Source organism: Amblyomma maculatum, chromosome 4 (genome assembly GCF_055883805.1).
Source record: "Amblyomma maculatum isolate TAMU_Amacu chromosome 4, ASM5588380v1, whole genome shotgun sequence".
Lineage (NCBI taxonomy): Eukaryota > Metazoa > Arthropoda > Arachnida > Ixodida > Ixodidae > Amblyomma > Amblyomma maculatum.
The window spans coordinates 73388016-73415671 of NC_139347.1; the positions used below are offsets into that span (position 1 = coordinate 73388016).

Genomic DNA, 27656 nt, shown 5'->3' on the forward strand with positions numbered 1-27656 from the left:
TGAGGCATCGAGCTAAAACTAAGAGCCGTCATCATCCAGAAGCACCATTCATCAGTCATCTGCTCACCGCAACCCTATAGTAGTGGACTATTTCATCATCATGCCTGTCCAGCCTCTGTCATTTCTAATGCATCGACCCACCCCACGTCCATACACCTTTGCTCCGTGGAAGTACTCTTCCTTAGTCTGCACTTTGGAAGGGAAACACTATTTCGGATATTATCCCGAAACATGAATATCTATTCATATGTGAGGGAAAGAACCTGAATCCAACCACAACCGATTTCTTTGCAGACTCTACGTATACTTTTCTCTTGTGATCGAGATGCGGGCCATTGCCCTGGAGAAGAAGAAAGCGGTGTTCCTGATCTTCACGTGCTTCTCCGTGGCCTTGCTTTTACTGGAGTCGTTTCCAGCGGGGCCCACACAGCAGCCAGCTCCTGCTAAAACGAAAAGCCACGCGACCGCGGCCACAAGTGAAACCTCAACCGGAGCCAAGAACGCCACGGCAACCATAGATGTCGCGAAGCCCCTACGCGCCGGCGCCACCGAAATAGGACGCAATGTTCTGGGGCCCAACTACACACTTTCCGACAGTGAAAGTTCAGAAGCTCCAAGAAAGCTGTGCGCGCTGGAGCCACGACACCTCGGTAAGCAGAAACGAGGTAATAAACTAGCAGGCTGTCCCAACTGTCCACATTGTTTTTAGAGGCAGAAATAGGAATCACACGCCACATTTTTGTGCACCCAAATCAACGTCCTCACTGCAAAACCCGCGTAGAAAATTTTCGGGGTCTAAGCTCAGCACGGATAACTACAAAGAGCCCCATTATATAAGTAAATGGCCAGTTGCTTTCCCATGCCACTTGCGCGCTTTGGGCCTATACAGTGGATGTAATAGACAATCTTGCGCCTCTAATCCTCCAGAACGTTGTCGCTCCCACTCGCTTATCGCAACCCAACGGCTGAAGGAAGCAGCTTTTCAGCGTGCATTGCCACGGTACGGCAATCACGTATACATACAGATGCGATATGCAGTTTGTTAATGACATAACGCACTTTCGTGAGAAAAAGAACGTTCAGCCATGGAGTTGATGCGCGCTCGTAAGGATTAGGCTTAAATTTCGAAATATATACTACGTAATATGATTTTTTTTTCCCGCTGATGCGAATCAATCCACGAAGGTAGACGTCGCAAAGATCACTGCCATGTCAATCGCAGGGGTCAATCGCAATGCGATCATAGTTACTATAGAGATAATCAACAAACACGCGGTAACTGGCAGCCCAGTGTACCGTTTGATTAGCAACGTGTGTGCAATTTTCAAGTACATGTGCTGTTGAATGAAGTACGTCAGAGCTCGAGCTGCCGCTGCATGCTTTTGAGGACCATTCGAGGAGTACGACTACTTCACGACCGCCCACAAGACCACAAGATTGCGTCGCCGCCACCGATGTATACGTGCGTGAGAGACAATTGATTTTGCAGTCTGCTGCTGACCTCGATAACGTCACGTATATCTTCTTTCGCGCCTACCGAGCCTATTTCTCCGTACGTCTGCGTCGCAACGCGACGGAGCCGCGCTATGCCGCACGCGATGGAGGCCACTGAAGTGGCCTGCATTTGCCCTTATAGCCTCAGCAATCACTGATTTGTCGACTTTTGGTTTTCACTTGATCGGAAAGCTTCATTGTAAGAGCGTCACAGAAATGACGTACCTCTGCTCATTCTACGTCAGCAAATTGAATTTCAAATAGTTTCGGGACTTTCATTTTCGATTTTCCCGCAGCCGCCTTTCCGCACAGGAAAGGCGTCGGCAGAGTTGTCGAAGTCCACATTCCTTGCATGTTTTCAGAGGGCCTGATTCCTGTCATCAAGGAGGTGCCCGAGATGGCGGCACTGGAATACGTGTTTGTACACGTCAGACCTGGCGGCCGCTGGACGCCTAGCCACTGCGTCGCACGTCACCGGGTGGCCGTCATAGTGCCCTATAGGAACAGGCCTGACAACCTGCGCGTCTTCCTGCACCACATGCACCAGTTCCTTCGCAAGCAGGAGCTCGACTACGGTATCTACATAATCGAACAGGTACACGAGTGGAGGGGGGGGGGGGGGGGGGGTGGCACGTCCTCTGTGGTTTCCGCGGCAGTGGCTCTGGCAAGGACAGAAAGCGTTCAAAAACTACGTGCACTCTATAGTTAAACGAGCGCTCTTCATTTGGGTCTAAAAGTACTCGTGCTAGTTGCAGAAACGGCTGATAGCGACAGTATCTATCATACTCGTAACTGAGTCTCTGGTTTACCTAAAATTGAGTAGGTTCTGGCGAATAGGCGCTCTATTTTACATACATAACCCAGCAATATAACGCATCGTGTCTCTTCGTTGTTTTCACGTTCGAATCTTGAATCTGGCGCAGTAAGCATGGTCCACATAAATTAAATAGCGTCTATTCTGTAGCGCGTTAAGTGAGTACTTACTTTCATGCACTGAATGTTTGAAAGGGGGTTCGCCGAAGTGTTACAAAGGGTCGTTTTGTCGCCATTATTGCTTTTGCATGACTTTGGGTCAAAAGTGAGCTAACCCCTTTCAGCATGACAGGATGACTCGACGCCGCAAGCTCGCCAAAATATAAAGCACTATATAGAGGAGTTACACGCAGCACCCTTGCTCGGAGGCGCGAATTCGTTCTGCACCCATTTGCACCGCGGGCATTCGAAGCGTGTGGCAGGCCCGTGGCTAAACTGCGGTCATGCTAAATCGGTTACTCCGTATTTGACGTTTCTACATCTGCTGTTAACAGCCAGGGACGGAAGCATCTTTGGCCTTGGAAGCGACAGTTTACCCCACGAATGAGCTCTGTAGTTGCACTGGATCGTTTGAAGTATAGCAGCGGAGAAGTCAAGTACGCATGCAGTTCACCAAATGCATTCGCATGTGGCTTCCAGAGTGCAGGCGACGACTTCAACCGCGCCAAGCTGCTGAACGTCGGCTATGAGGTGTCCAAGCGTCTAGACAACCACAGCTGCTTCGTGTTCCACGACATAGACCTGATACCGGAGAATGACCGGAGCATCTACGCTTGCCAGGAACACCCTTACCACCTCTCGCGCTGTCTCGACTCCCAAGGATACGTGTACGCTTTCGCATGCACTTTCGCAAGTACCGAGAATCTCTGTGGCAGCTTAGATACGATGGGGACCAACAGCCACTTTCATTGGTTTGATGTGGGGCGCAAGGACATACCGTAGCGCCCCCTCTCGGAAGCGCCCGCGTGACTAACATAACGCGCATTGAACTGCTGCTGTGAGATGCTTTCCTAGGCAGTTTACTTCCGATTTATTATTGCATTGATATGTGTATTTATTACATCCATCGATCTGTACCCGTCTAAGCTTAATTGGAGGTATTATACATATTCATTCCGCAAGACAGCACTTCACCGAGCCAACGAGTTCAACCCCTACGATAGCGACGCGCACCGGATACAGCGTTGTTGTTGCTGTTATGGAAAAAGCTGAAACCGCCACATAACTAGTGGTTCGGAATGATATTTGTTTTCCCAGCGCAGATTAGCTGGGTTGACGTACGCCTCAGCACATCGCATGCAATGTTCCATACTCTGTTTATTAACTTACTCTGCCACTTGAAATTATTACAATACTGTCGAAGTTGCCTGAGATGACTCATAATGCATTCCGTAGCGTGTGGCTGCAGAATCATTTAGTTCAGTGAAACTTCCGTTGACGGGCCACGTCTTTATTCAGAAGAATTTGAGACTTCTCGGCTTTCGGACGAATGTTTCTTACTCTACGAGGATACTGCTCTGTGAATAAGTCAGCATCTTTTCTACGGTGCCGGCAATCTGCCTTAATTAGCTTCGGAAGTGATAAGTGCAAATGTAAACGCGCACACCGTTCCTTCGGCTGCTACTCACTCAACTGTTTAACGCCAACTCCATAGACGAAATCTTGCTCGCTGAAATGTTTACTACACACGTGATAATGACCACTCGCTCCTTTGACCATTCGCAGCTTGATTAAGATTCTGTGAGCAATTCTTTTTAGCGTAGAAATGGGAGTCTGCGCCAGGTTACTTCGCGTATGCCCGGCATTGGGGTACAGAATAGTAACGGACCGTGGTAACAGCTTGAATAAACTGGAGAAAGCTCAGCGACGATGCAAGGTCAAAAAGTGTAATGCTAAAATCGTTATCAAATAAAACTACAGAGATAAATGCAATTACCGGCTTTTAAAATGCTCAAATTCAATCGAACGTCTGCTCCAGCAGCGGTAAGAGGGGTCACGTGATCCCACTTGCTCCTCCAGGTCGACGCTAGTGCCGTACGCTCCAAGGGTGGCGCTCGCGCCTAATATATAGAGCTTAACGTCTCAAAGCGACTTAGACTATGAAGGAGGCTGCAGTGGAGGGCTGCAGAAATTTCGACGACCTGGGGTTCTTTAACGTGTACTGATACCGCACAGTTACACGGACGTCTTGTTTTTCGCCTCCATTGAAAAAACAACTGCCGCGGCCGAGATTTGATGTCGCGTCCTTGGGTTCAGCCTCTAAGTGCAGTAACCACTGAGCCACCGCGGCGGGGTTGGGATTTCTTTGATTGGTGGTGTTGATCAATGTAAAATTATAATGTAATCATGGCGATAAACTATTAGAACGTAGAAGAAAAAAACAACCGAATGCCGCCGGTGGGATCTGAACTTTGCTATTACACTTATCAACAGCACCACCACCACCACCACCAACAACAACAAAAAAAAAAATCCATTATGCTTTCCTTGGTGTGAGGCTCCATTTGTATGTACTATCTCATAACGAGTGCCTCATGCATCTTCGATCCCTACATTTGTTTGCTGATTAGCTTCATGAGGACCTCAAATAGGACAACCTTGACTTCATAGATAATGTAAGGTTATCACACAGTTTCCACCCTTCTTGTTAGATCTACGTTGCAGACGCTCTACGTGGCACCCGGCCGCGGTAACACAGAGCGTTCCACGTATTCCGCTGTGGAGGAGGTAGGCGCTGACGAATACTCTCAAGCACAAGCAGCCGTAGCTCAGGGAGTAGATCACCTGACACGAAATTCGGAGGTCGTGGTTCAGATCCCACCGGCGGCATGTATTTTTTTTCTACTTGCTAATCACTTCTCTCCATGATTACATTATTATTTCACATTGATCAACACCAATACAGAATAGTATGGAGGTTTAACTCTCTTAAGCCTAGATACAGAGCGAGAGCTCTGTTTGGCTTGGTTACGTTTGTTGGTAAGCTTCCGTGTCAAAGGTAAAAAGTAAAGGTCGTTGGGGTAGTTGGTAAACGCAATGTGAAGCGGCCTACTTTCAACAAAACTTGTCTTCAAGGTGAAATTGTTCCACCCGAAGACATTGGCGAAACTTGGAGTAATAGAGCTCCCTTTCTCTCCCTCAAATCTCCTGTGCTTCGGTAATAGTGGCTGTTGGAACCCTTTATATGCATATTATGACGTACCTTCCCGTACGTGTTTCCCAAACACGTACCTTCCCCGTACGTGTTTGCTGATGCGACAGATTAGAACGTAACATGTGAATGGCCTTTCTCTTTCTCTCACGCTCACGCGAGGGAATGCAATTCTAAGCACTATAGCATAAAGTGCAGTTCCTTATCATTTTCTTACTTTTGAATGACTGGCTGTACAACCGTTGGCACGATGGCTGCTTATCTGCGGGGCAAAATTTTTTTATGTAATACAAAACTGACGACCAGTAGTCAGTGCACTGGTCACTGCTGCCGACAATCATGATGATGAGTGTATGTGAAAATTATCCCAGTGTGTCATTCCTCCTCTTAACTCGTGCAGTCTTTTAATTTTAAATTTGTTTTTCTAACGACAGGCCGTCCTACCCAACCATCTTCGGCGGTGTAAGTGCTTTGCGCGAAGATCATATGGAGAAGCTCAATGGCTTCTCAAATGTTTTCTGGGGCTGGGGAGGAGAGGATGACGACATGTCGGTGAGGTGAGCTGCAGCACTTTGATAATCACAATGTGCACAGACTGATTATCCTTTCTTACTTCACTGATGGAGTCATCGCTATTTGAACTAGCGTGTGATGCTACAAGGTCCCTGATCATCGTCCTCCGGTCGAGAATTTGCTATTAAATGACTGCCGCGAACCAACAAAAGATGACTGCGTGTACCCACGAGCAGCAGTCCACGGCTTGCATCCGCAGGGGAAATTTAGAACTCTTTCTCCTCTGCTTTTAGAGATATGTGCGGAGTACGTCAGATGCATGCCTGAACAGATGTACTTTTCTTACTTGCCGCATACTTGACACGTTTCTGGCGAGACGCTTGCTCGTGTACACCGGTTATCCTTATATATAACGCATGCTGGGGCGTGCGAAACACACCTGTATCGAAGGTCGAGTGTATACGGTATACGGCAACGCGCGCGCAACTTCCTGCGGAGAAACTTCCGCCCGCAAACGCATTAGTAGGGCCCAATCTAAAAAAATACAAGTTAATCCTGGTTAAACCCGGCTATCCGAGCGTGAGCTCTGTTAATCATGACTACACGGTCATAATGGCATTTCTATACGAGCTTCTCACTCTTCGTCAGCTTTCGCTTCGAGTCATATTAGGGTAAAAGGTAAAAAAAATGCGGAGGTTTATTCTGGTTAAACTTAGTTATCCGAGCTTAAGCTCTGTTAATCATGGATACGCGGTAATATTGCCGAAGGAGTCGTTAAATCCCCGCATAGTCACGTCATCGGACAGCCTCCGTGTGCACGATCAGGACGATCGCTCGGTGGCTTCGGGTAGCGCCATGGACGAGGAAGACGAAGAAACGGACAGTGGCGTGGGCAGGAGCGCCGCTCGCGCTAGGCCCGTTCCGGCGGTTCAAGGTCAAACGCGCAATTTAATGACCTTGGGAGCTGGAGTGCGAAGAGTAGAGCTACGTTCTAAAAAAAGAGCAGTTGCCAACTATGGGCAGCGGTACGCGGCTTGTGCATTACTCCACTGAACAGTAAACGGAATCAGATCTTGATTTGACTTTATCAAACAACCCAAAAGCATCGAAATTCTTGACCTTACAATTTGGTCTGATAGCTAGTTTTTTTATTTAGGTGACAAGAAAACCCTGAACAGCGAACTATTTGCTGTCAGGGATGAATTGTGTGCGGCGGTTACTCCGGACTTGAGTTGTATCCGATTCTAAAATAAGAAGTGAACGGTAATAATGATAGTATACTGTACACCACCGCCGCAGTTTTTTTTTCTTTTTGGTCAGTGAGAATAATAGTTGCAGAGTCCATTCGCATGTTACCTTATCTGCAATTTTTTATGTTAAATTACATTATAAATGGCCAGCAAAGAGAACGCGTGGGGATAAAAGAAAAGAGCGAGAATGAGGCTTCGCAGCTTCATAGGCCCGTTGATCAAGAAGGTATAATACTGGCAGTGGCCAATGCGTTTGTCCGTTCTTGGAGATTCCGCAGAATTCAGAGTCTGAATATATGCGGTGCTAATGCAGTGTTGGGCGGGAGAAAAGACTCTTGTCAATTTTTTTCAGGGTGCGGTACAGTGGCTACAACCTTATCCACGCCAACTGCAGCCTTGGTCGCTACATTGCCCTGAAGCACGATGCTCAGAAGCCTAGCGAAACAAGGTGACGTCAGCGTTTTATGCTAAGCTGCAGCTTAGCGACAATTTCTGTCGCGGCGAGGTTGCCATGTACAGAACTACATTTAAGACGTTAGATGTCTGAATTGATCATCGCTTCAGTGAAAAAAAAAAAAAAATGTAACCTTTATTCAAAATATCTCACCTGCTTTAGCCAAACGGTGGAAACAGCTCCGGGCATCAAGGGGTTGGGCTCGGCTTTCGCTCTTTCTTTTATCGTAATGAGTCTTATTTTTAAGGGCAGTAACTGGCAATGTAATTTCATAACATTTGGGCGTTTTCGAGAGAATTAATTGCTAATGAAATTAATTCATTTTCAAAAGTAAATTTGCATTTACACTCCCTGCGAACAAGATGGCTCTATGAACAAGACATCAACAAAACTCTCGCTGTGAGCCTTAGATATTTTCGCTCTCTTAGTAAGAATCAAAAGCCCTCGAATTATTGCAGTCACGTACAAACCCATGTTGATGCATCTTCTCAGGTTCCGGCTTATCAGACGGAGCTTCTTCCGAATCTACAAAGACGGCCTCAACAGTCTGAAGTACCGGGTGCTCGACGTAGTGTTCAGGAAGCTGTTCACGCACGTCATCGTGGATCTCTTCCAACACACGATGCCCGATCGAGTGAACGGCGCCTTTTAAGCGACGAAACCAAGCCGCCGCAGAAGACACGGACTGACTCGATGATATTTATCCCGTTTTATTGGCAACGGTTTTGCACGCGGTCTATTTCTTTTTTTTTTATTGATTTGCGTGCACTGCGTGTTATATTTGTTTGGAGTGTTATGTTTGATTGTTGCTGTTGATATTGCAAATTTACAACCCCTCTTTTTATTGCGAAAACTCTGGCCGAACTGTTCGTTCTTGTCTTGATCTTTCTTGCACACCAGGTGTGCTGCATGCAATAAAAAGAAAGTCAGATTTTACGTCGCATGCTGACACTAGACAGCAACGTAGCAAGAATTATTTTTAAGGCGAAAGCCTTTAATGGCTCATCGCTGGCGTGGACAAAATGTACCGCTTTTGCGGCGGCTCTGATTGGCCGAGACGGGATGACGTCATGGAGGTCTCGACCAATCACAGAGCACCTCCGCAGTATGCGCGAATGCGTGCCTTATACGGCCATATGCCAATCAAGGATCAATTACTAATTAATGACTAATTAATTTAATTTATGAATAGGTAATGACGAATTGTTTTCAGTAGTTAATTATTAATTAATGAATAATTAATTATCTAAACTTAGACGTTTCTAGGCGTTGTGCTAACAATCTTTCGCCTTTCACTACTTTAGTCGCTAAAGTCCCACGTAATTTTTCTGGAGAGGAAGGTAGTTTTTGGTGACGGGAAACATGGACCCTCTATAGAGCCAACGGAATTGTGTAATCATGCAAACTTCTTCTCGGACCTAAAATACACAAACTTAGCATTTGCTGCATTAGAAATTCGATCGATTTACGCCCTTTTACAAATGCGCAACGCGCGAGGGCCTACGCAACGAGCTTTTAGAAGGATATGGAGATTAGAAAAAGCGAATGAGAAAATTCATAAACCGGTCTCGCCTTCGCTGTTGACGGCCTTCAATATCGCATTTACAATCATTAGCCCTAAAACCAAGCATTACTGAAGTTGATTAGTCAATTTTTACAAACTAATCGGCTTTTATTTGAGCTCTGTATAATGTCCATTTTGCTGATACAATACGCTTACCACATATCGCACTTAGTAATTAAGAAAAAATCGTCCAGCGCAAAAGCAACCGTCTTACTGACGGATGCTGTTGGTATATGATCGAGCAATAGGAAAAAAGTAGAACTACAATGAAGTTTCTTTTTCTTTTTTTGCTCAACGCAATGATAAAAGTGAAATTTCGAAACAAATTCTGAAGTGCTTGCGAAGAGTTGCGCAAGCCAGCTTATACGGTATAGCCAGATTTTCTGCGAAAACACATTAGGAGAAAGCATTACACTTGACAAGTATATCGTAGTATTCATAAAACTTTTGCAAGGTATAGAAGTGCTTACATGATGCCTAGGCGCCCTTGGAAGCCAAGCATATTCTAGGTTCGGTATGCAGACGTATTCGGCTTCTGCGGATAATTAAAGCGACGTATACACGTTATACGTAGCCATAGAGAGATAAGACCTGCTAACCTGTATACAGTGCAAGCATTAGCGCACCAACCACACGCATTAGATTTTTGCTCGCGATGTTAGCGCGCTCGACCACCAAATGCCACATCGTGCTCTCGCTAACGAGTCCGTTTAGTTTGCAGGTGCGCAGTGGAATAATTACGGAGATGTTAGTTCTCTCCGCGAAGTGGGAAGTGGCCGAACGAATAATTGTTTTGCTGAAAAATTTATTTCTCTGTTTCATAGCAGTTATTACGGTGGACGAGGAGACAATGAGAGAGGAGGAACGTTATACACTGAGGGCGTACGCATGCATGGTGTCCTCAGTTCAGGACGCCATTGGTTCTTGCCAAACATTGGACAAGGAGAGGACAATTTTAATATATTTTGCCAATTCATTGCATTAGAAGGGGATGGCATATTCCGAGGAACATTCATGACTACGTGGCAAAAATCGAAATGGCTCGCAATGGTGTTGCCCCTTGATGGCCGCATATTCTATCACTGTATAGCGCCCAACTACGGAAGCATGCACAAGCTCACGCCAGACACCTAGCATTGTATAACGAGGGCAGTGTTTTAAACAATAAAGATCCACTCGGTTATTCACAAATTCTCGATAGAACACGCACATTTATGGGCACGTAAACTAAATCTGTTAAGCCATTTAGAATGCGCACTTACCCAATAGCTGCTATCCTAAAGAAGGGGTGATAATATTTCAAACAAATTATTTTTCGCAAGGACCTCATTTCCACGTCGGTAATCGTATACACCTCGTGGAAATGAGGTCCTTGCGAAAAATAATTTGTTTGAAATATTACCTTTCCACGTCGGTAATCGTATACACCTCGTGAGCCCCGCCGGGGTGGTGCAGTGGTAAGACGCCCGACTACTGTGCCGGTGTTCCCGGGTTCGAACCCGACCGCGGCGGCTGCGTTTCGATGGAGGCGAAACGAAGAGGCGTCGTGTGCTGTGCGATGTCAGCGCACGTTAAAGATCCCCAGGTGGTCGAAATTACTCCGTAGCCCTCCACTACGGCTCCTCTTTCTCTCTTTCCACTTTCATTCCCACCTTCCTCCCTTCCCTTACGGCGCGGTTCGGGTGTCCACAGAGCAAGTGTGACAGTTACTGCGCCTTTCCCTTCCTGTGAACCAATTTAACTTAACTTTATACACCTCGTGAAAAACAGACTCCGCAAATAATTTCGGCAAAATGTCCTATTACGCCGTGACAAAAATGACTGGTGCACACGCTCTTCGACCCCCTCTGCAGCGGAACGTGCAGTGGTCACTACTCTCCCCGAAGAGTGTCGTCCTTCACGAAACTGGATGCCTACGTTTCTCACGCTTGCGAGCAGAAAGGGATGCATTTAAACCGTTTCCATAAATTTATGACGCCTTTGAAGTTTAGGTACTACATCCGACGCGTAATCGGCTCGAGTTTATTCACGGGGAAAAAAGAATCTTCGTTTTAACTTAGGCTATACGCATTTCTGAACGCGTTACTTCCAAAAGAATGTCTCCCTAAACTCGTCAGTGCGTTTCCTGTCTGTCTACAGCCGAGTTCCTGCAAAAGGTGGGTTCCTTGAGTGTGCGCACCATGCATGTAGCATAAGCTGCGTGCTTCCTTTGCAACGCCAGGAAACTTGGCGGAACTGAGTGGTGTGCAACGTCTGCTTCGCGAAGCAGTGCTACTGAGATGCTTTAGTCGAATACTCGAAATACCGATCTCGTCAAAATAAAAAAAAAAAATAAAAATGTTCACGGTAACTTATGCTGAGAAAAGGAAGGACGACCGCAACTGTCTCTCTAAGAGGGTAGACACGCAAACCGCACAGTGATTGAAGGAGGCTATGAATAAAAATAGACGCCACAGTGCTGGGCTCCAGATCACAATTTCGACCACCTGTTGGGGCCAAATTACTGATCGATTCTACCCCGAAACCAATAACAAACCAATCTATTATAGCCTCACTCTTGTTCGTAGATTGTTGCCCGTCAGTACCGACCATAAGGAATCCAATCTGGAGCTTACTCCGGGACGTTCGTGCCAGTTTTCTCTCCTAGCAGAAAGACGCTGTCATTACGACACGCGAAGGCTGCCGGCGGAGCCAGCACAGCGCGTGCGCGCGTTAGTGCGGTTTCTAATTTCCGTACTGTACATGAATCTAGTTCAAAATTTCAGTGCACTAGCACAGTCACCTTCCTCTAGCGTCAGTAAAGTTGAGCAAGTTCTTCAAGATTTAGCACAATTTAGGCAGAATTCTACGTAAGGGTATATAGGAAGTTAGAGATTCGATATAGTATAGAGAGCTGCGCGAGTGGACCGCGATAGTTACAAGAATATGAAGTGGACAACACAGTGGACAACACACATCCAATAAAAGGTTAGACACTTTACTATTTGGGGAATTCATGGCTGCATCTCTTGTGTAGAGCTGAAGGGTGCTGAGCAGGTATACGATATTCCATTGCCATTTTCTGCTACGCCGAAGAAGCGATGACGTCTCTTTTTCTGCTGCTGAGGCGAAGGAGGGGTGCTGACCTTACTTGATTGGGGAGTGAACAACAAACGAAGAGACAGTTGCATACCTTTATCGCCTTTCACGTGGAGGGGACTGATTCACATTGTCTTTGACGAAAGGCGTTTTCGGCAGCAGTGCCAACAACGTTAACGGAACTAATTGCCGCTGCCTACGACGACTCACTTAATTGTTGCATGCAGCGGACATCGAAAATCACGTTATCGCCGCCCATTAATTGCCTGTTGAACTCCAAAAGAGTGTCAAAGACGCGGCCCAAAAGAGTTCTGCTCTGAATCAAAACCGAAAGGCCAAGAACTGCATGCGTACAACCACACCAAGCACAAATCACAGTGCCCAAGCGGCGTCGCTGAAACACTTCAACAATGCCTTCTCCAGGGAATGCCCGCACTGTGAGAAAATGCTCTCGGACATCTTCAACACGGTGTGGACGTACCCCTCAAACCCTGCCCTTGTACCTTACACCTTACCGAAGCCCCACCCGGGAGGACTAGGAGGCGGCCCTGCTCTTCTGCTCCGACCTGAAAGCCCAAAAGCGATAGTAAAACGAGCAATGGAGGCAGCGGAAATCACTGGGATTCCGTACCAGGGACTCTACCTAGTATTTGTGAGGGGCAGGGCACTAAGCCTGGCCCCAGGGCAACCTCTATGCAACTTCCTCGGCAATAAGCGTTTTGACCACCGCCACAGCGTCCAACGATAATGTCAGCACAGGCACTTGGCGGCATCTTCGTAGTGGTGTGCAGGCGGCACATGTCGGTTGCCTGCTTACCGCTCTATAGGGAACGGGCGCCCGTTGTATGGCGCCACCGTCGCCTCGGTGGAACAGCGCCGCCCGTGGCGGAGTGCCGAAACAGCGGAATGCCGAGGCAGCTGAGCGGCGCAGTCGTTTCCGTTCTGCGAGGCATTTTTGAGCCTGTTCCTACCCGTCGTTTTGCGGTGTGGCTTTGAGAGCTTTGAGCTGCATTGAGTAATCGCAAGGAGTATTGTTTGACCGAAAAATCTTGAAAAATAAAAGGGCCGTTCTCGGCAGGGCTAGCGTGCTTTTTTTTTTTTTTAAACCCCCCGGCGCATGATATTTCTGTGATATACTCTAAAATGCCGCGCGCGTGATTTCACCATGCGCTAGGATCACCTTCTTTAGGCACTTGTTAAGGCGACTTCGGAGACGGGAATTGCGCCTGCACTGCGGGTCCATCTTATATTAGGTCTAGTCGAAACCTGCCTGAAGATCAAATACCACCGAGCCGTGTAGCTGTGGCGCCGTAGTAGGGGTAGTTGTAATGGTCAGCGTTCATGTAAAATGAAAAAAGATGCTGCACCTGTCTTTTTTTGGTAATAGCTAGGCTCAAACGATTCAGAGTGGAATAATAGCAAATGACATTCCAGTTTCAACCTTGCAACGAGAGCTGTAAAAGGAGAAACATAAGCAAGACAAAAGTAGGATCCTATTTATGGTTGGAATAGCAAGCACACATATACTTACAGGACTTCCTGCACAATTACGCTACAATAGCTCACTGAACCCGGCCTTGAGACTATCAAACTTACTCATAATATAAGCCAAATGAGTAATACCACCTCAGCATCATTTTTACATATACGACAATGCTCTTGTTGAACACGTCGGAGCTGCTACATATAATTGACTTAGAAAATATTATACTATACATGTCTTTCTCCCGACATGCTGCGGAGGTTGTGAAAAGAAAAAAAAAATTAAATTTCCTGCTAGCGTTCTCTCAGCGCAGGAAGTTCAATGCGATTGACCGCACCTGCCTTGAACATCTGAAGGTAATAGTCCAATACTGTCAAACTGTTAAATACAATGGAAAAAAAAAACACAATGTGATGTGTTGTAAGATAAGACACCGACCCCTAAGAGAGCGTTCTATTGTTAAATGAATCCCTCTGATGGCTCGTTCTCTAAGGTGGTCTACTTTCTCAGCGTACCACGAACTTGCGGGGCCGATACCTAGCTGACCTCGATACCTGATGAGTGTGAGGGGACACGACCATATATGTAGTTTTCTGTTTGCACGCAAAAGGATCCGGATAACTGAAAACCATTCCTTTTACAACTTTGTCACTGCAGCTTGCCGGACTGCTGCTAAATCTGTTTACATTGGCCATAGAAGCAATTTCTGAGAGAGTACAACGGTCTTGTCATATACTACGCCACAATCAGGAAATCTCACGTTAACTAAAACGCCGATAAGAAACACATGTATTTAGGCGGGCCAGGAAATGGACGCTGCTGAGAAAATACGTAAAGCCGTGTCAGGTGCAACGTGAATGCGGAAAAAAAAACAACTGCTACACGGCCTTCGAAATTAAAAAAAAAAAAATGCTACGTTGATGCTCGTTCTCACACATTAAATTGTATTTTTTTTTTCTTGTTCGACTTTTATATGAAGCCGATAGCAGATTTTGTGACCATGCGGTATTGATTGAGCTGTGAAATGAGTGATTTTATTAGGCAAAATGGACATGCCACAAACAAATGTTAACAAATTCTAAGAGTATCAACGAAGAGCTCTCAGCGCATTTTCATTGGTTGAAAAACAAAAAGAGGAAAAATGACAAGATCATGGTAATAGGAATTGTTCATGTCTCCTATCTGCTTTTTCTGTTAAGAGAAAAAAAGTAAATTATCTTTACTATGTCAGCGAAAGTATCTGCACAAACATTGTCTCTGCCCATCACTGAAGATCGTAACGCAGCCCGAACGACGATGGTGGAGCTGCCTTTTCTTTTTCCGTGCTGGGGTTTTCTTGTACACAGGCGGGGAAATGCTAGCGTTGTAACTTACGTTGTAGGGTTATTTCGATTTCCAATTGTCAATAAAGTGACTACAGATGAAGGAGTGCGACTTCGACTCCGAGACTCTCGTGCCGTCACTCCTGGGGAACAGGAGGCACAGAGCATCCGGTAGCAAGCGGAATTTAAAAAATTCGGCAATTGCTATGACCACACAGTACCAAATACGTAGATTCGTGCCTTTGTCTTTCAAAGAACCAAGCTTAGGTCACCCGCCACTCATGCTTCTGTGGAAACCCGTAGAAATGAATCGACTTAAAAACGACCTAAAAATCGACTTAAAAAGAGGCGGCGCCACCCGTACAGCTGTCCGGTCCCTATAGCTAGGTCAAGTGGCTCAGGAAAGCACGTGACACGCGCGCAACGAGTGACTTGTGCTCAAGCGAGAGCGCGCGTTCTCCAGATTCAAAATTGCACCGATCCCTAGAGCAGTTCAGCCCTGTCTGTTCTCTCTGTGGACATCAAAAGGCAGACGCGCCACACATCCTATACTCATGTAATCAAGACAAGCCATCACAGAGTCTGCAGCTCTCTACCCAATCTCAGTGGGAGGCCGCGCTGCGCAGCTCCGACCCGGAGGTTACACTCCGAGTCACGGAGCGGGCTGAAGAGGTCGCCGAACGACATCGTCGGTCGGCCACCTGGCGTCCGGCCTAGAAGAGGAGCCCACCGCGGGGACGGGAACGTCAACCCACCCAGCGCCTACGACCTCTTCTTTAAATAAAGTTTACCTCCTCCTCCTATGCACCCGATTCATGACAAGGAACGAAGGCAGTATAGAGCAAAATTTATTCAAAGCAAACTAATAAACGACCCTCCTGGGGAATCAGCCTATAGCGATGCTGCCTGCGGGCTAAAAGGGGCCGCGTTCATAGCAATGGTAGATGGGAACCACTCCCAGAAAGTAATGGGGTCTATTAATACGCGTAACGCTTTAATAGCTGAAGAGGCTGCGATAGCGCTAGCATGTACAGGCACTAAAGCCGGAACTATCCTTTCAGATAATAGGGCGACTGTTAGGAACTTCGGCAAAGGCCTAATTTCCAAGCAGGCGACCAGTCTACTGAGAAAGCACCCGCTAAACCGGGAGGTTTCAGTCATCTGGGTTCCAGCTCACGAGGGTCTACCAGGCAATGAAGCTGCCCATCGCCTCGCTCGAGATGTATACACCCGAGCGGCCATAGAGACCCCGCTACCCGGAGACAAAGACCCCCTCATCACCTACAAGGAGCTCTCTGAGACTCCAAGACTTTTTTATCGCGCACTAAATCACGTGCAATTATTCATGCGAAGAAAAAGATTCGAAGAAGCGTGCTCCAGAAGCGATCCAACACTGCTGGACCAGTGCAAGGAAAACGCGTCGCGGAGTTCGTGGCAATGCTGTCGTCTAGGTATGTCGTTGATGCAGTGTTCCTGCTCCTGTATATGTGAGTTATACGTCTTCCAGCGTCGAGTGCAGGCGACCATAAGTGGCTCCAGGACTGAACGAGTAGCGGTTGTCAGACAAAGTGCACTGAAATACAAGCCTGGATAAAAACAAACGGCTTGTGGATGAAGATTATAGGGCCGCAGACTTGGGAGTAACACTTCGCTCCCGAGTTTCCAATATGTACCGACTCAAGCGCTATTACGCCATTGAACATGTTGCATTTTATCGCGACGCTGCTATAGTAAACCGTGAGGGTGAGAATGTTGCTGTCACCTGACTCCAAACCGTTTAACAACAAATCTCGGTCAATTTGTTTCTTTCTGGTCTGTTTTGTGACGCTTTGTCGTATTTGCAGGTGCCTTACAGCAAGGCAGACTGCGCATATCGGCAGCAAGAAATCGAGGTACAAGGGCATCCGGACGTTCGGCGTCTGCGCGCCACTGCTGCAGCTGCTGCTGGTCGCCTCACGGCCAACGTACGCCGACAAGTTGTCGATTGTTTCGGGCCAAGCCACCAATGTGGGTGGCGGCTACGCTAACACGACCGCGGCCACAGCGAGTAAGGCAAGGCTCGGGATCACTCAAGGGCACCGCGACCTCATCAAGCACAATCACAGCCAGGCGGTAAAAGACACGAGCGCGAAACCGGGCGCGCCAGCCGTGCAGTTCTGCTCAGAACACTGGACACAAACAAGTACGTGCCTTATCTTCTTATCATGGTATATACCCATAGATACCGTGATTTGCAGATTTGCAGGGGCGACACGCTTGCGCGCGCTGCCGGTGCGCGTGCGCTGATTGGTCCCTACGCAGTACCGACGTCACGCCTTGCTCCCCTTCACCAGCGCTCCCTCCTCCGATAGGCCTACTTTAACCTTCGCCATTGATGGAGCTTCGCCTTCAATTTGCTTTGTTTAATTTCAACGACGTCGTTGTTGATGGCCGTCGACTGTGTTTATTTGAAGGTTTATAGTTCTCTCCTCTACGCAGTTGGAGTTCTTAGCCTTTAGCAGGTTGTCATATATTTCACGCGAAAGTTCGTCACGCAGTAGTGGTTCATCTAGTGTTGCTGGTAATTCCTTACAAACTTTAACTTAAATACTATGTGGTCTCTGTTACTGACTGCTTGCTTGATTGAGCGCTTCATAACTGAACACCAAGTTTGGCTAAAAGCTTCTGCCTATCTTGAATGGATAGTTAACCCCTGAGTCAGCCATATTTATGGACTCAAGCACTGCCACTTGTTTGGAGTTCAGATCAATGAAAGACATACTTCTGCCCTCTGTCTGGTGCGTGTCCTTTTTGATCCTGCGCATATGCTGATAAATTCCTGTGCACTGGTAGCAGCGCTTTAAGTGAGGATAGACGGCACTGAAAGGTAGCCTCTTCAGTTTCTTTAGTTTGTTGCCTCCTGCCTGTGGCACCATATGTTTTCGCTTGAGTGATGACGGGGCTGCTTCAATTTCAGCCTGATGGCGATAGGTCCTCTATCGCCTTCCAACACCCTTGAGAAGGTTTCTAGTGACGGGCACCTTCGGTACACCGCCCCTACAACAGTTCAAGTATGACTTTGAAGTAGGCTTGACATGCTTGTTGAGAATCTCGATGGTGAAGTACCTGCCTGTTTACATAACTGAAGCATCAAAACAACTCGCGCCGTTCTTTGTGGCTGGACAATGTTTCCAAACAGCTCGCTGTAATAATAATAGCGCGCGTCTTTCTCTCCCTCTTCCTTTTCTCTGTTTTCTCCGGGGTGGTGCAGTGGTAAGACGCCCGATTACTGTGCCGGAGTACCCGGGTGCGAACCCGACCTCGGCGGCTGCGTTTCGATGGAGGCGAAACGAAGAGGCGTCGTGTGCTGTGCGATGTCAGCGCACGTGAAAGATCCCCAGGTGGTCGAGATTACTCCGTGGCCCTCCACTACGGCTCGTCTTTCTCTCTTTCCACTTTCACCCCCATCTTCATCCCTTCCCTTACGGCGCGGTTGCGGCGTCCACAGAAAAACAAGTGAGACAATTACCGCGCCTTTCCCTTCCTATAAATAAATAAATCAGTCTGCACGAGGCAGCGGAGGTGGCTCAGCTACAGAGTCAGTAGCAGGTCCTTGCACTTTAACGCGGTAGCGTTAAGGAGCTCGTGTCGCAGAAAAGCCGGTGTTGTCGGCGGCGTTGGCCGTGAGCGATAAATCCCGGCATGCACTTCATAAATAAAAAGCAACTTCCAAGATGGGCTGGGTGGAAATCGAACCAGGGTCTCCGGAGTGTGAGACGGAGACGCTACCACTCAGCCACGAGTTCGATGCTTGAAAGCGGTACAAAAGCGCTTCTAGTGAATGCGGTGTTGCCTTAGAAACATGATATACTGCGGTGTATATCGGTAATTATGAGCATGTTACTTACAGAAGGCGCAGTTACACGAGTAGCGAAGTACGTTTCCGCTACATTTCTTCTGCGCGCTGCGCACGAGCCATCTTGCGGCAAACACAGAAGAACCCCTCCTCGCAATGTGCGGCGCTGCCCCGACACGTGGCGCGCCACTCGCCCCTGACGTAAAATCCCTTGCTTTACCCTGACGTTTCGCCGTGCACCCTCACGGGTTGTAGAATCAAGCGTCTTTCCTTTCTTTAGATCACTATCTTCGCTCACCCGCTTTTCCCCTTCGGGACTCAAGAGCATACCGAGCGAATGAGTGGGCGGTGCGAACGAGGTGCAATAACGCTATCGCGTTCCACTCTTGAAGGCGAAGCTTAAGCGTCCTCCAAATTTTATTTTCCTTCTTCCTACAGCCACACCAAAGATCCCCAGGTAATCGAAATTACTCCGTAGCCCTCCAATAAGTCTCCTCTTCCCCTCTTTCACTCCCACCTTCCTCCCTTCCCTTACAGCGCGGTTGAGTTCTCCACAGAAACAAGTGTGACAGATACTGCGCCTTTCCCTTCCTGTGAACCAATTTATAATATTATTATTCTTTTCCTTCTTCCTACAGCCACAACAATAATAATATAACTGTTTCATAGGAAGCGAAAAGCGCAGTATTTGCCTATATTGTTTCGGTGGACACCCCACTGTGTCGTAAAGGAAGGAAGTGGATAGAGAGGAGCTGTAGTGGAGGGCTACGGGTCGACCACCTGGGGATATTTGATGTACGCTGACATCACACAGCACACGGACGCCTTTTCGTTCTGCCATAGACCAAACCAAACCAATAATATTTTTATTCACAAGAAAGGTGCAGTACATGTAACTTCTGTGGACACGTAAGGAAAGGGAGGACAGTGGGAGAGAAAGCGGAAAGAGAGAAATAGTGCCGTAGTGGTTGGTTGGTTGGTTCATAGGAAGGGAAAGGCGCAGTATCTGTCACACTTGCTCTGTGGACACGTGAACCGCGCCATAAGGGAAGGGATGAGGGTGGGAGTGAAAGTGGATAGAGAGAAAGGGGGTCGTAGTGGAGGGCTACGGAGTAATTTCGACCACCTGGGGATCTTTAAACATCGCACAGCACACGGACGCCACTTCGTTTCGCCTCCATCGAAACGCAGCCGCCGAGGCCGGGATTCGATCCCGGGAACTCCGGCACAGTAGACGGGCGTCTTACCACTGCACCACCCCGGCGGGGCAATGCCGTAGTGGAGGTAGTATAATTTCTACCACCTGGGGATATTTAGAGTGCAATGACATCGGCACAGCACAGGGAGGTGGTGAAGGGTGGCTGATCCTTACCCTGATGGGGCTGGGACGGCGGTGATCTACCAGTCAGTAGCAGGTCCGTGCATTTTCTTTTCCTTCTTCCTACAGTCGCAACAACGACAACACACGCACGCCTCTCTGTTAAGCGTCATGTAATCTGTACCTGCTTTGATCACTGCTCTTTCCACCGGCGATTCAAAACGCTGGCTGAAGATGCGGGTACTTTGGCACAGTAGTGGGGCATCTTAACTACTGCACCACAGCGGCGGGGCTCAGGTCAAGGTCAATTTTGGGTTTGGGGAAAGGATGGTGCAGTATACGTTTGTGTGGAAACCCACACCAGTTCAGTTACACGTGAAGGTCATTTATAGGTCAAACTCGCGGCCAAGGCGCGCGCGATCTCGGCTTTACCAGCGAAGTGAAGCTTTTGCTTGGGAATTACCGGCAGGCTTCGCTGTATAAACACAGACACCTTGTATCCTACTGCCTTTGCCAGCCGTGCTCGGATAATTAATGACGTTCTTCCAGCAACGCGAACAATGGTTCAAACAAGGCCAGTCGGTGGCAAAATGACGTCTACGTATGTCACGGGATGAAATTGCGCTAATTGGAAACATATAGGATAATGATAAAGCGTGATAACAGCTGATGGTTTTACGTTGGTGCAGGTAACCATTGATTGCAGCGTGGGTTCAGTAAAGCAAACCTCGGCTTGCTGGCCAGGCGAAGATACGACGACTGAGAGAAATCCTTTCTCCCAGGCGGCCCGGTGCAGCTTCGCAGAGATGCCCCTGAGCTCCAGGTCCTTGAGCGGATGTTCCCGCAGCTGAGGCCCGGTGGTCGCTGGATGCCTCCTAACTGCACGGCCAAGCACCGCGTGGCGCTGGTGGTGCCTTACAGAGGCAGGATCAACAACCTCCAGGTCTTCCTGCAACACATCCACCCATTCCTCCAGGGCCAGCAGCTAGACTACGGCATATACGTCATCGAGCAGGTCAGCAATACCGTACAACGGGCGCTGTATGTATAAATTAGGCCAGTCTTCCACATCGCTTAACAATCGCAGTATTTTGACTTCTACAGTCTGTATTTTTGGAGAATTTTTTAAAGATTCTGAACTGTTCTATGGCTAGTTCACTCGACAGGAAGTACTTCTAGTTCACCACCATCCCCATTATTAACCTTAACAGCCACTCGTGGCTTGTTCTGACATCTGTGACGATTTTATATTTAACACTGGCGGACGCCTGCCCTCTTTGCCGTCTACGCAGAACGGCACTGGAGACTTCAACCGCGCAAAGCTGCTCAACGTAGGCTACGAAATCGCCAAGGCGATGCACGAATATGATTGCTTTATCTTTCACGACGTAGACCTGCTGCCGGAGGACAGGTCCAACAAGTACGTCTGCGGGAAGAACCCGCGACACATGTCCACGTGCCTCGACACCAAGAAATACAAGTGAGCAAGCAACGAAAACTGCTGAGTGAGACTCAAACGGTACCGCGAAGCAAAACTATCTCCCTGCATGATGAGCTATATATAGTATAGTATCGTCGCAGTAACACGCATTGTAACGAACGACAGCAATACTATGGAGCACTTGTCACCTTAAAAGTGCAACATGAAACAATTACAGTAGGATTTTTTTAAGTGGTTCGGAGGAAGGGAAAGACGCAGTATCTGTCACACTTGTTTCTGCGGACACCTGAACCGCGCCGTGAGGGAAGGGAGGGAGGAAAGCGGAGCAGGAGAAATAGGAGTCGTAGTGGAGGGCTAGGAAGTAATTTGGACCACCTGGGGCACCTGGGGATCTTTAGCGAGCGCTGACAGGAGGTGGTGAAGGGTGGCAGTTCCCTGCGGGGCTGGGACGGTAGGTCAACGCCGATTGCGGCGGGGGCTAGCCAGCTACCGATTTTTTTCTCTTGTAGGCCGTCATTGCACCGTCACTGCTTTGGTGGTGGACGACGGCTGTTGTTGCGGCGCGCGTCTTTCTCTCCCTCTTCTTTTTCTTTACTTTCTTCTGTCTGCACGAGGCCGCCCCGCCGGGGTGGTTCAGTGGTAAGACGCCCGACTACTGTCCGGAATAGCCGGGTTCGAACCCGACATCGGCGGCTGCGTTTCGATGGAGGCGAAACGAAGAGGCGTCCGTGTGCTGTGCGATGTCAGCGCACGTTAAAGATCTCTAGGTGGTCGAAATTACTCCGTAGCCCTCCACTACGGCTCCTCTTTCTCTCTTTCGACTTTAACTCCCACCTTCCTCCCTTCCCTTACGGTGCGGTTCAGGTGTCCACAGACACAAGTGTGACAGATACTGCGCCTTTCCCTTCCTCTGAACCAATTATTATCATCTGCACGAGGCAGCGGAGGTGGCTCAGCTATAGAGCCGTAGCAGGCCCTTGCATTTTCTTCTTCCTACAGCCACAACAAGCACTGACATCGCATAAATGATTGATATTTCACTACACCGAACAAACCAAAGGCACTGGAATTCTTGCCTCCACTACTGCTATTTCTCTTTCCACTTTCACCGTTCTCCTTTCTTCTACGGCGCGGTTCAGGTGTCCACAGCAAGTGTGACAGATACTGTGCCTTTCCTTTCATTGGAACTAATTTTATTATAATTCGGTATAATTGATAGGTTTTTCTTCAGGCAATAGCAAAAACTTTAGCAGCTGACTACTTTGTCATGGAGGAATTCCTCCAGCACATACAATTGTATGTGGGGGTTGCTGCCGACTTTGGTAGTTTTTTTTGTTCAGTCCAATGTGGTCATTGTTGCTTAATTTTTTAGCACTTACAGATGTGGTTACAACTACCACCACCACTCTTTATATGTGCAAACTTGGCAATGTCAGTCGGTCTCATATAATGTCACACAACTTGACGGCCAATCGGTGCCTTGCCATGTCATCTGCCAACTTCCAGAGCTCCTGCCATCTTGGCCTCGTCATGTGGTCTTGTGACATCACACAGTTTACCGACCAATCAGTGTCATCCGGCAACTGCCGCAGCACATGCCAAACCAGCCATGTCATGCGGTTTTGTGATGTCACACCTCCAATCAATCACCAGTCAGCAATTATTCATCTTCCAACTGCCAGATCACCTGCCAATAAATAATTTACTCTTCTGCATTTTACCACCTGGCAGCCGTGGCAGGCAGCATCTGGTTTATACAGGATGATTTTCTGCACTATTCACAGATTGGTGCTTTAAAAGAGCATGATACGGCAGCTCATGTGTAGCATGTGTAGGCAGCTTGCGCAGCAGGGAGGATATAATGTAGGTGATATAGTTCATGATTAGATTATAAACTTGTATATTTTTTATATTATAAGGAAATACTGCAAAATTCAGGCCAATCAACATCAAAAGCACTCATTAAATATTTTCTGTCGGCAACGTGGCTTAAAATAGCAAATGCCAAAAATATGCATCTAACAGCTCGTGGACAGAAGAGAGAAGAGAAAAACGTGGCCAGAAGAGAAATTAGACCGCCTGCCCTTTACTGACCTCCACAAAGAGGCGTGTTTTGCAAAGACTTAATTTTCTTGCGTTCAAAAATGCTGCAGCGCTAATGGTTTCCATATAGTTACCTAGAGAACAGATATATGCTGTGGTGGCCAACAGCCAGTCTCAGAAAGACATGCGCACTTGCTTGCTTAGCAATTATCAACCTTGACAATATTGGGGCAGATTAGATTTCGTATTTGTGGAAATAGCTTAGAATTTCAGGCGTGATCCGTTTGATTAATGTGGAGGAAATCAAAAACATTTTTTTAGTTTGAAAATCTACTCCATAATTGCGAGTCTGTTCCAATTTATATTCCATTTTCTTTCACTCACCAGTCCTGCTCCTGATTCTACTGTTATCCTATTTCTATTCGTAATCTGTTACTTTTGCTGTGTCATCCTTAGCGCGACTCTCCTCTACAAGTGAAAAGGGGATTTCCCTCATTATACCAGCCAACTAGGATTTAGCTCTTCATACCCTCAGGTGGGAAGGTTTCGTTTGTGAGGTTTAACATCCCAAAACTGACTTGCGCTATGAGAGACGCCGTAGTGGAGGGCTCCGGATATTTTGACCACCTGGGGTTTTTAAACGTGCGCTGACATCGCACAGCACACGAGTGCCTTGCTTTTCGCCTCGATCGAAAAGCGGCCGAGTGCCTTAACTACTGCACCACCACGGCAGGGTGCAGGTGGAGGCTTCACAGACGCTGATGACAGTTGTCGTAATAACGGCACTTCTAATGATATTGCATTAAAAATAATCATTTTTTTTATTCAAGCCACTCTCATCAAGACAAACTGAATCCAACTTGCGCAACTAGAGCTGTGCTTCTAAAAATGTGAATTTTGATCTATGCGCAGGAAGTTCTACGATACCATCTTCGGAGGCGTGTCTGCCTTGCAGAGCGAACACATGGAGAAAGTCAATGGCTTCTCCAATGTCTTCTGGGGATGGGGCGGCGAGGACGATGACATGTCCATCAGGTGCGCTGATATTCAAATCTGTGCCAATGGCGCCAACATTTTAATGGATGGGTGTAAAATGGTATGTTCAAAGGCTAACGTGGCGCTAATGCCGACAGCGGTGTGGCTATGGAGGCTGTGTAGGCCGAGGCGGTCATGTGCTATGATCAGGTCTGGTACGACAAAACCATTGCACTGTTTAGACGCAGAAGCACTAAACAACAATAGAAATCATATGATCACTGAAACTTTGAATGATTTACAAAAGCCTTGATTTTATTACTGCTGCGTCCTAGCAATACTCCACTAGCTTTACCAGTGTCATTTTTTGCATTTATATACGATTAATGTTAGAGGTCTGAAACATGTCGCAGCGGTACCGAGAACCTTGAGGAAATTGTTAAATCACTTCAGCCTAAACTGTGTCCATTTTCTTCTGTATGCTGATTGTTTAATTATTTTGTGACAAAATGGCTTTGAAGATTATTAAAATTTGTGGCATAATGTCACATCGACTTGCACAGGTAAGCTGTGCACAACGAGCACACAAAGACCAACTGCTACAAATGCCATCGCCTCAGTCCCAGTGGAAATGCTAGTCATGTACAAATAAAGTGGAAAATGCCCCTTGATGGAAACCCTCCAAACTATGGTGTAAAATGCCAATGCATTTAATTCCCTATAACACTGCTATTCTTCTCCTCACGTGCCTCCAGAATAGTTATAACGAAATAAGGACTGTGGTAAATCATAAATTTACATTCTTGCAGGCTGCGGTTCAGTGGCTATGTGATAGAGCGTAACAACTGCACCACTGGCCGCTACACAGCACTTAAGCATGGTACACAACGTCCGAACCCTATGCGGTAAGTTTTGAGTGATCACAACCAGACCTGACCGCTTAGAATGTTAACAGCCCAGAACTTGTCTAACAGATTTGTGATAAACTTGTCTTACTGAAGGAATACACCTATGGCATGTCACATATGTGCATAGGGAGGAGGTTTACAGCAGCTACGCTTCAGATACAGTCAAACCTACTTATAGCAATACTAGTTAGAAGAATATATTTGATATAGTACTATAACAATGCACAACCGTGGCACCGCCAGGTTTACTATGTGTTCTGTGGTAAAATAAACTGGTTATAACAATGCTGTCACAGTGCATTATCGGTATAACAAAAAAAAAAAGGGATAAGAAAAACCCACTTAAATGCTGCAACCCCACCAGGGTTGTCTCCCTGACCTCGAGGGATCTGATTGGTGGAAACGCCAGAATGGGGTAGTGGTAGCGACATTTGGTTCCGGCATCTCTACCAATCAGATGACTCGCCCGAGGACCACACTTTCAAAAATGATGCAAACTCTGAATACGGACCCCACGCCTGCAATGCAAAATTGGAAGCAGAGTCAACGGACAGATTGAGCCGACATAGCAAATGCGTCAAGAGCCCGTACAGTGCGTGTGCGCCGCAGATGAGGCTGAAAGTGCATCCACACAAAAAAGGATCATGTCGCGCGCTCCTCTTCATTCGTTCGCTAAGCGAACCTTGTACTGCCTGACTTAGCAGGTTTTGTCGTTTCTCAATGTGAAAGAAGCAGTTCTTTCGACGAGTGAAGAGGCAAGTGTGGTCATGCTCACGCATTCCTGTTGGATCGAGCCATCGTTCACTGTTGGATTTTTTTGTTGTTTTTTTTTGTTTTGTGAACAAAAATTGCTCTGGAGGCAAAGCTAAACGAGTATGAATTTCTTTCTGGAGAAAAATCAGTGCAAGTCACTTTGATGTCATTAAATATTATGAAGTTTCTCATCTTTCTTTTCTTTTTTCAGTATAAGCTCTGTTGTAACAATTATCGGTTATAACAATGACATCACCTTGGTACTTCAATAGTTGTGTGTTTGGCTGCATCTGAATATATGCTAAACTGTGGATGTCAGTATCCAAAATACTTCCAACACACTGGCAAGCTAACAAATCTAGGCACCACAGTAAAAGAGGCTGCCATGTTTGCTGTGCCTTGTGGATTTGTGCAGTAATGTGAACATCACTGTTCTGTGATGCCCTATGCAGCTGTAATGCAACTCCAAACATGCGCTCCTTAGTTCCATCTAGCAGCCGACAGCTGTGTAATAGGAAGACAATTCCAGCAATTGACTTTTATTGTGTCGCAGTGTGAAACAGGGATGATTCGTCAAGCCATGTTAGGCATGCTCATAGTTGCAGTACACAATAACTATCAGCATGAAAATATATGTTGTTATATTACTCACATACTAGGCACAGTGTAATAGGCATGAATGCTGAATTTTGGGACGCCCAACAGTCTAGCGATAAAAGGACTGCAATGATGGAGGGTGGAAATTAAATCTTTCTATGCCCTTATGTTGGATGTTTTTATCACTTTTGCAGGATGAGACTAATCAGAAGATCCTTTTTTCGTATATACAAGGATGGCCTGAACACGCTCAAGTATAGGGTGCTTGATATTATTTTCAAGAAGCTGTTCACACACGTCAAGGTGGAGCTGTTTCAGCATACACTAACGAAGCCAGCTGAATAACATAGTTTGTGCATGGATTTGTGGAGATGTGCCTTGTGCAGACATAATTTTTCTGCATATATTAATAGTATTCATGGATTTCCTGCACTTTCTTTTTTTTATCGCTTTTAGCCGTTATTAAAGCCCTAAATATACTACCATGGACTGTGTCACCCATAGCACGTGCTCTATATTCTACTTGACGGATTGCTTCTGTGTACGGTAAACCATTGCAAACACTATTCTCTGCTTTGCTTACAACTTTTCAAGTAGAAAAGTCAGTCCTGCAATGCATTCATTTTGTTACTCTGGCAAAGAAGCCTATAATTAAAAAAAAGGT

The 27656-nt window shown here is 47.0% G+C and overlaps 1 protein-coding gene across 1 annotated transcript; it reads left to right on the forward strand.

The window, feature by feature from the left end:
* The first annotated feature begins 300 nt into the window (after positions 1-300).
* On the forward strand, positions 301-27415 carry LOC146191400 (uncharacterized). Its single transcript, XM_084600318.1, has 13 exons — positions 301-650; positions 1857-2089; positions 2947-3134; positions 5893-6015; positions 7574-7669; positions 8168-8309; positions 12601-12794; positions 16967-17304; positions 21058-21290; positions 21568-21755; positions 24672-24794; positions 25544-25639; positions 27187-27415. Exons 1-13 carry the CDS (start codon positions 326-328, stop codon positions 27335-27337), a joined length of 2430 nt encoding a protein of 809 aa, XP_084456444.1. The 5' UTR covers positions 301-325; the 3' UTR covers positions 27338-27415.
* The last annotated feature ends 241 nt before the right edge of the window (positions 27416-27656 follow it).

Bases quoted from the DNA above. Each gene is read 5' to 3' on its own strand.
- LOC146191400 (XM_084600318.1), top strand. From the start codon at position 326: ATGCGGGCCATTGCCCTGGAGAAGAAGAAAGCGGTGTTCCTGATCTTC. The intron at 8,310-12,600 runs GTGAACGGCGCC...GAACTCCAAAAG, and splicing joins AACACACGATGCCCGATCGA to AGTGTCAAAGACGCGGCCCA. The intron at 17,305-21,057 runs GTACGTGCCTTA...CCTTTCTCCCAG, and splicing joins AGAACACTGGACACAAACAA to GCGGCCCGGTGCAGCTTCGC.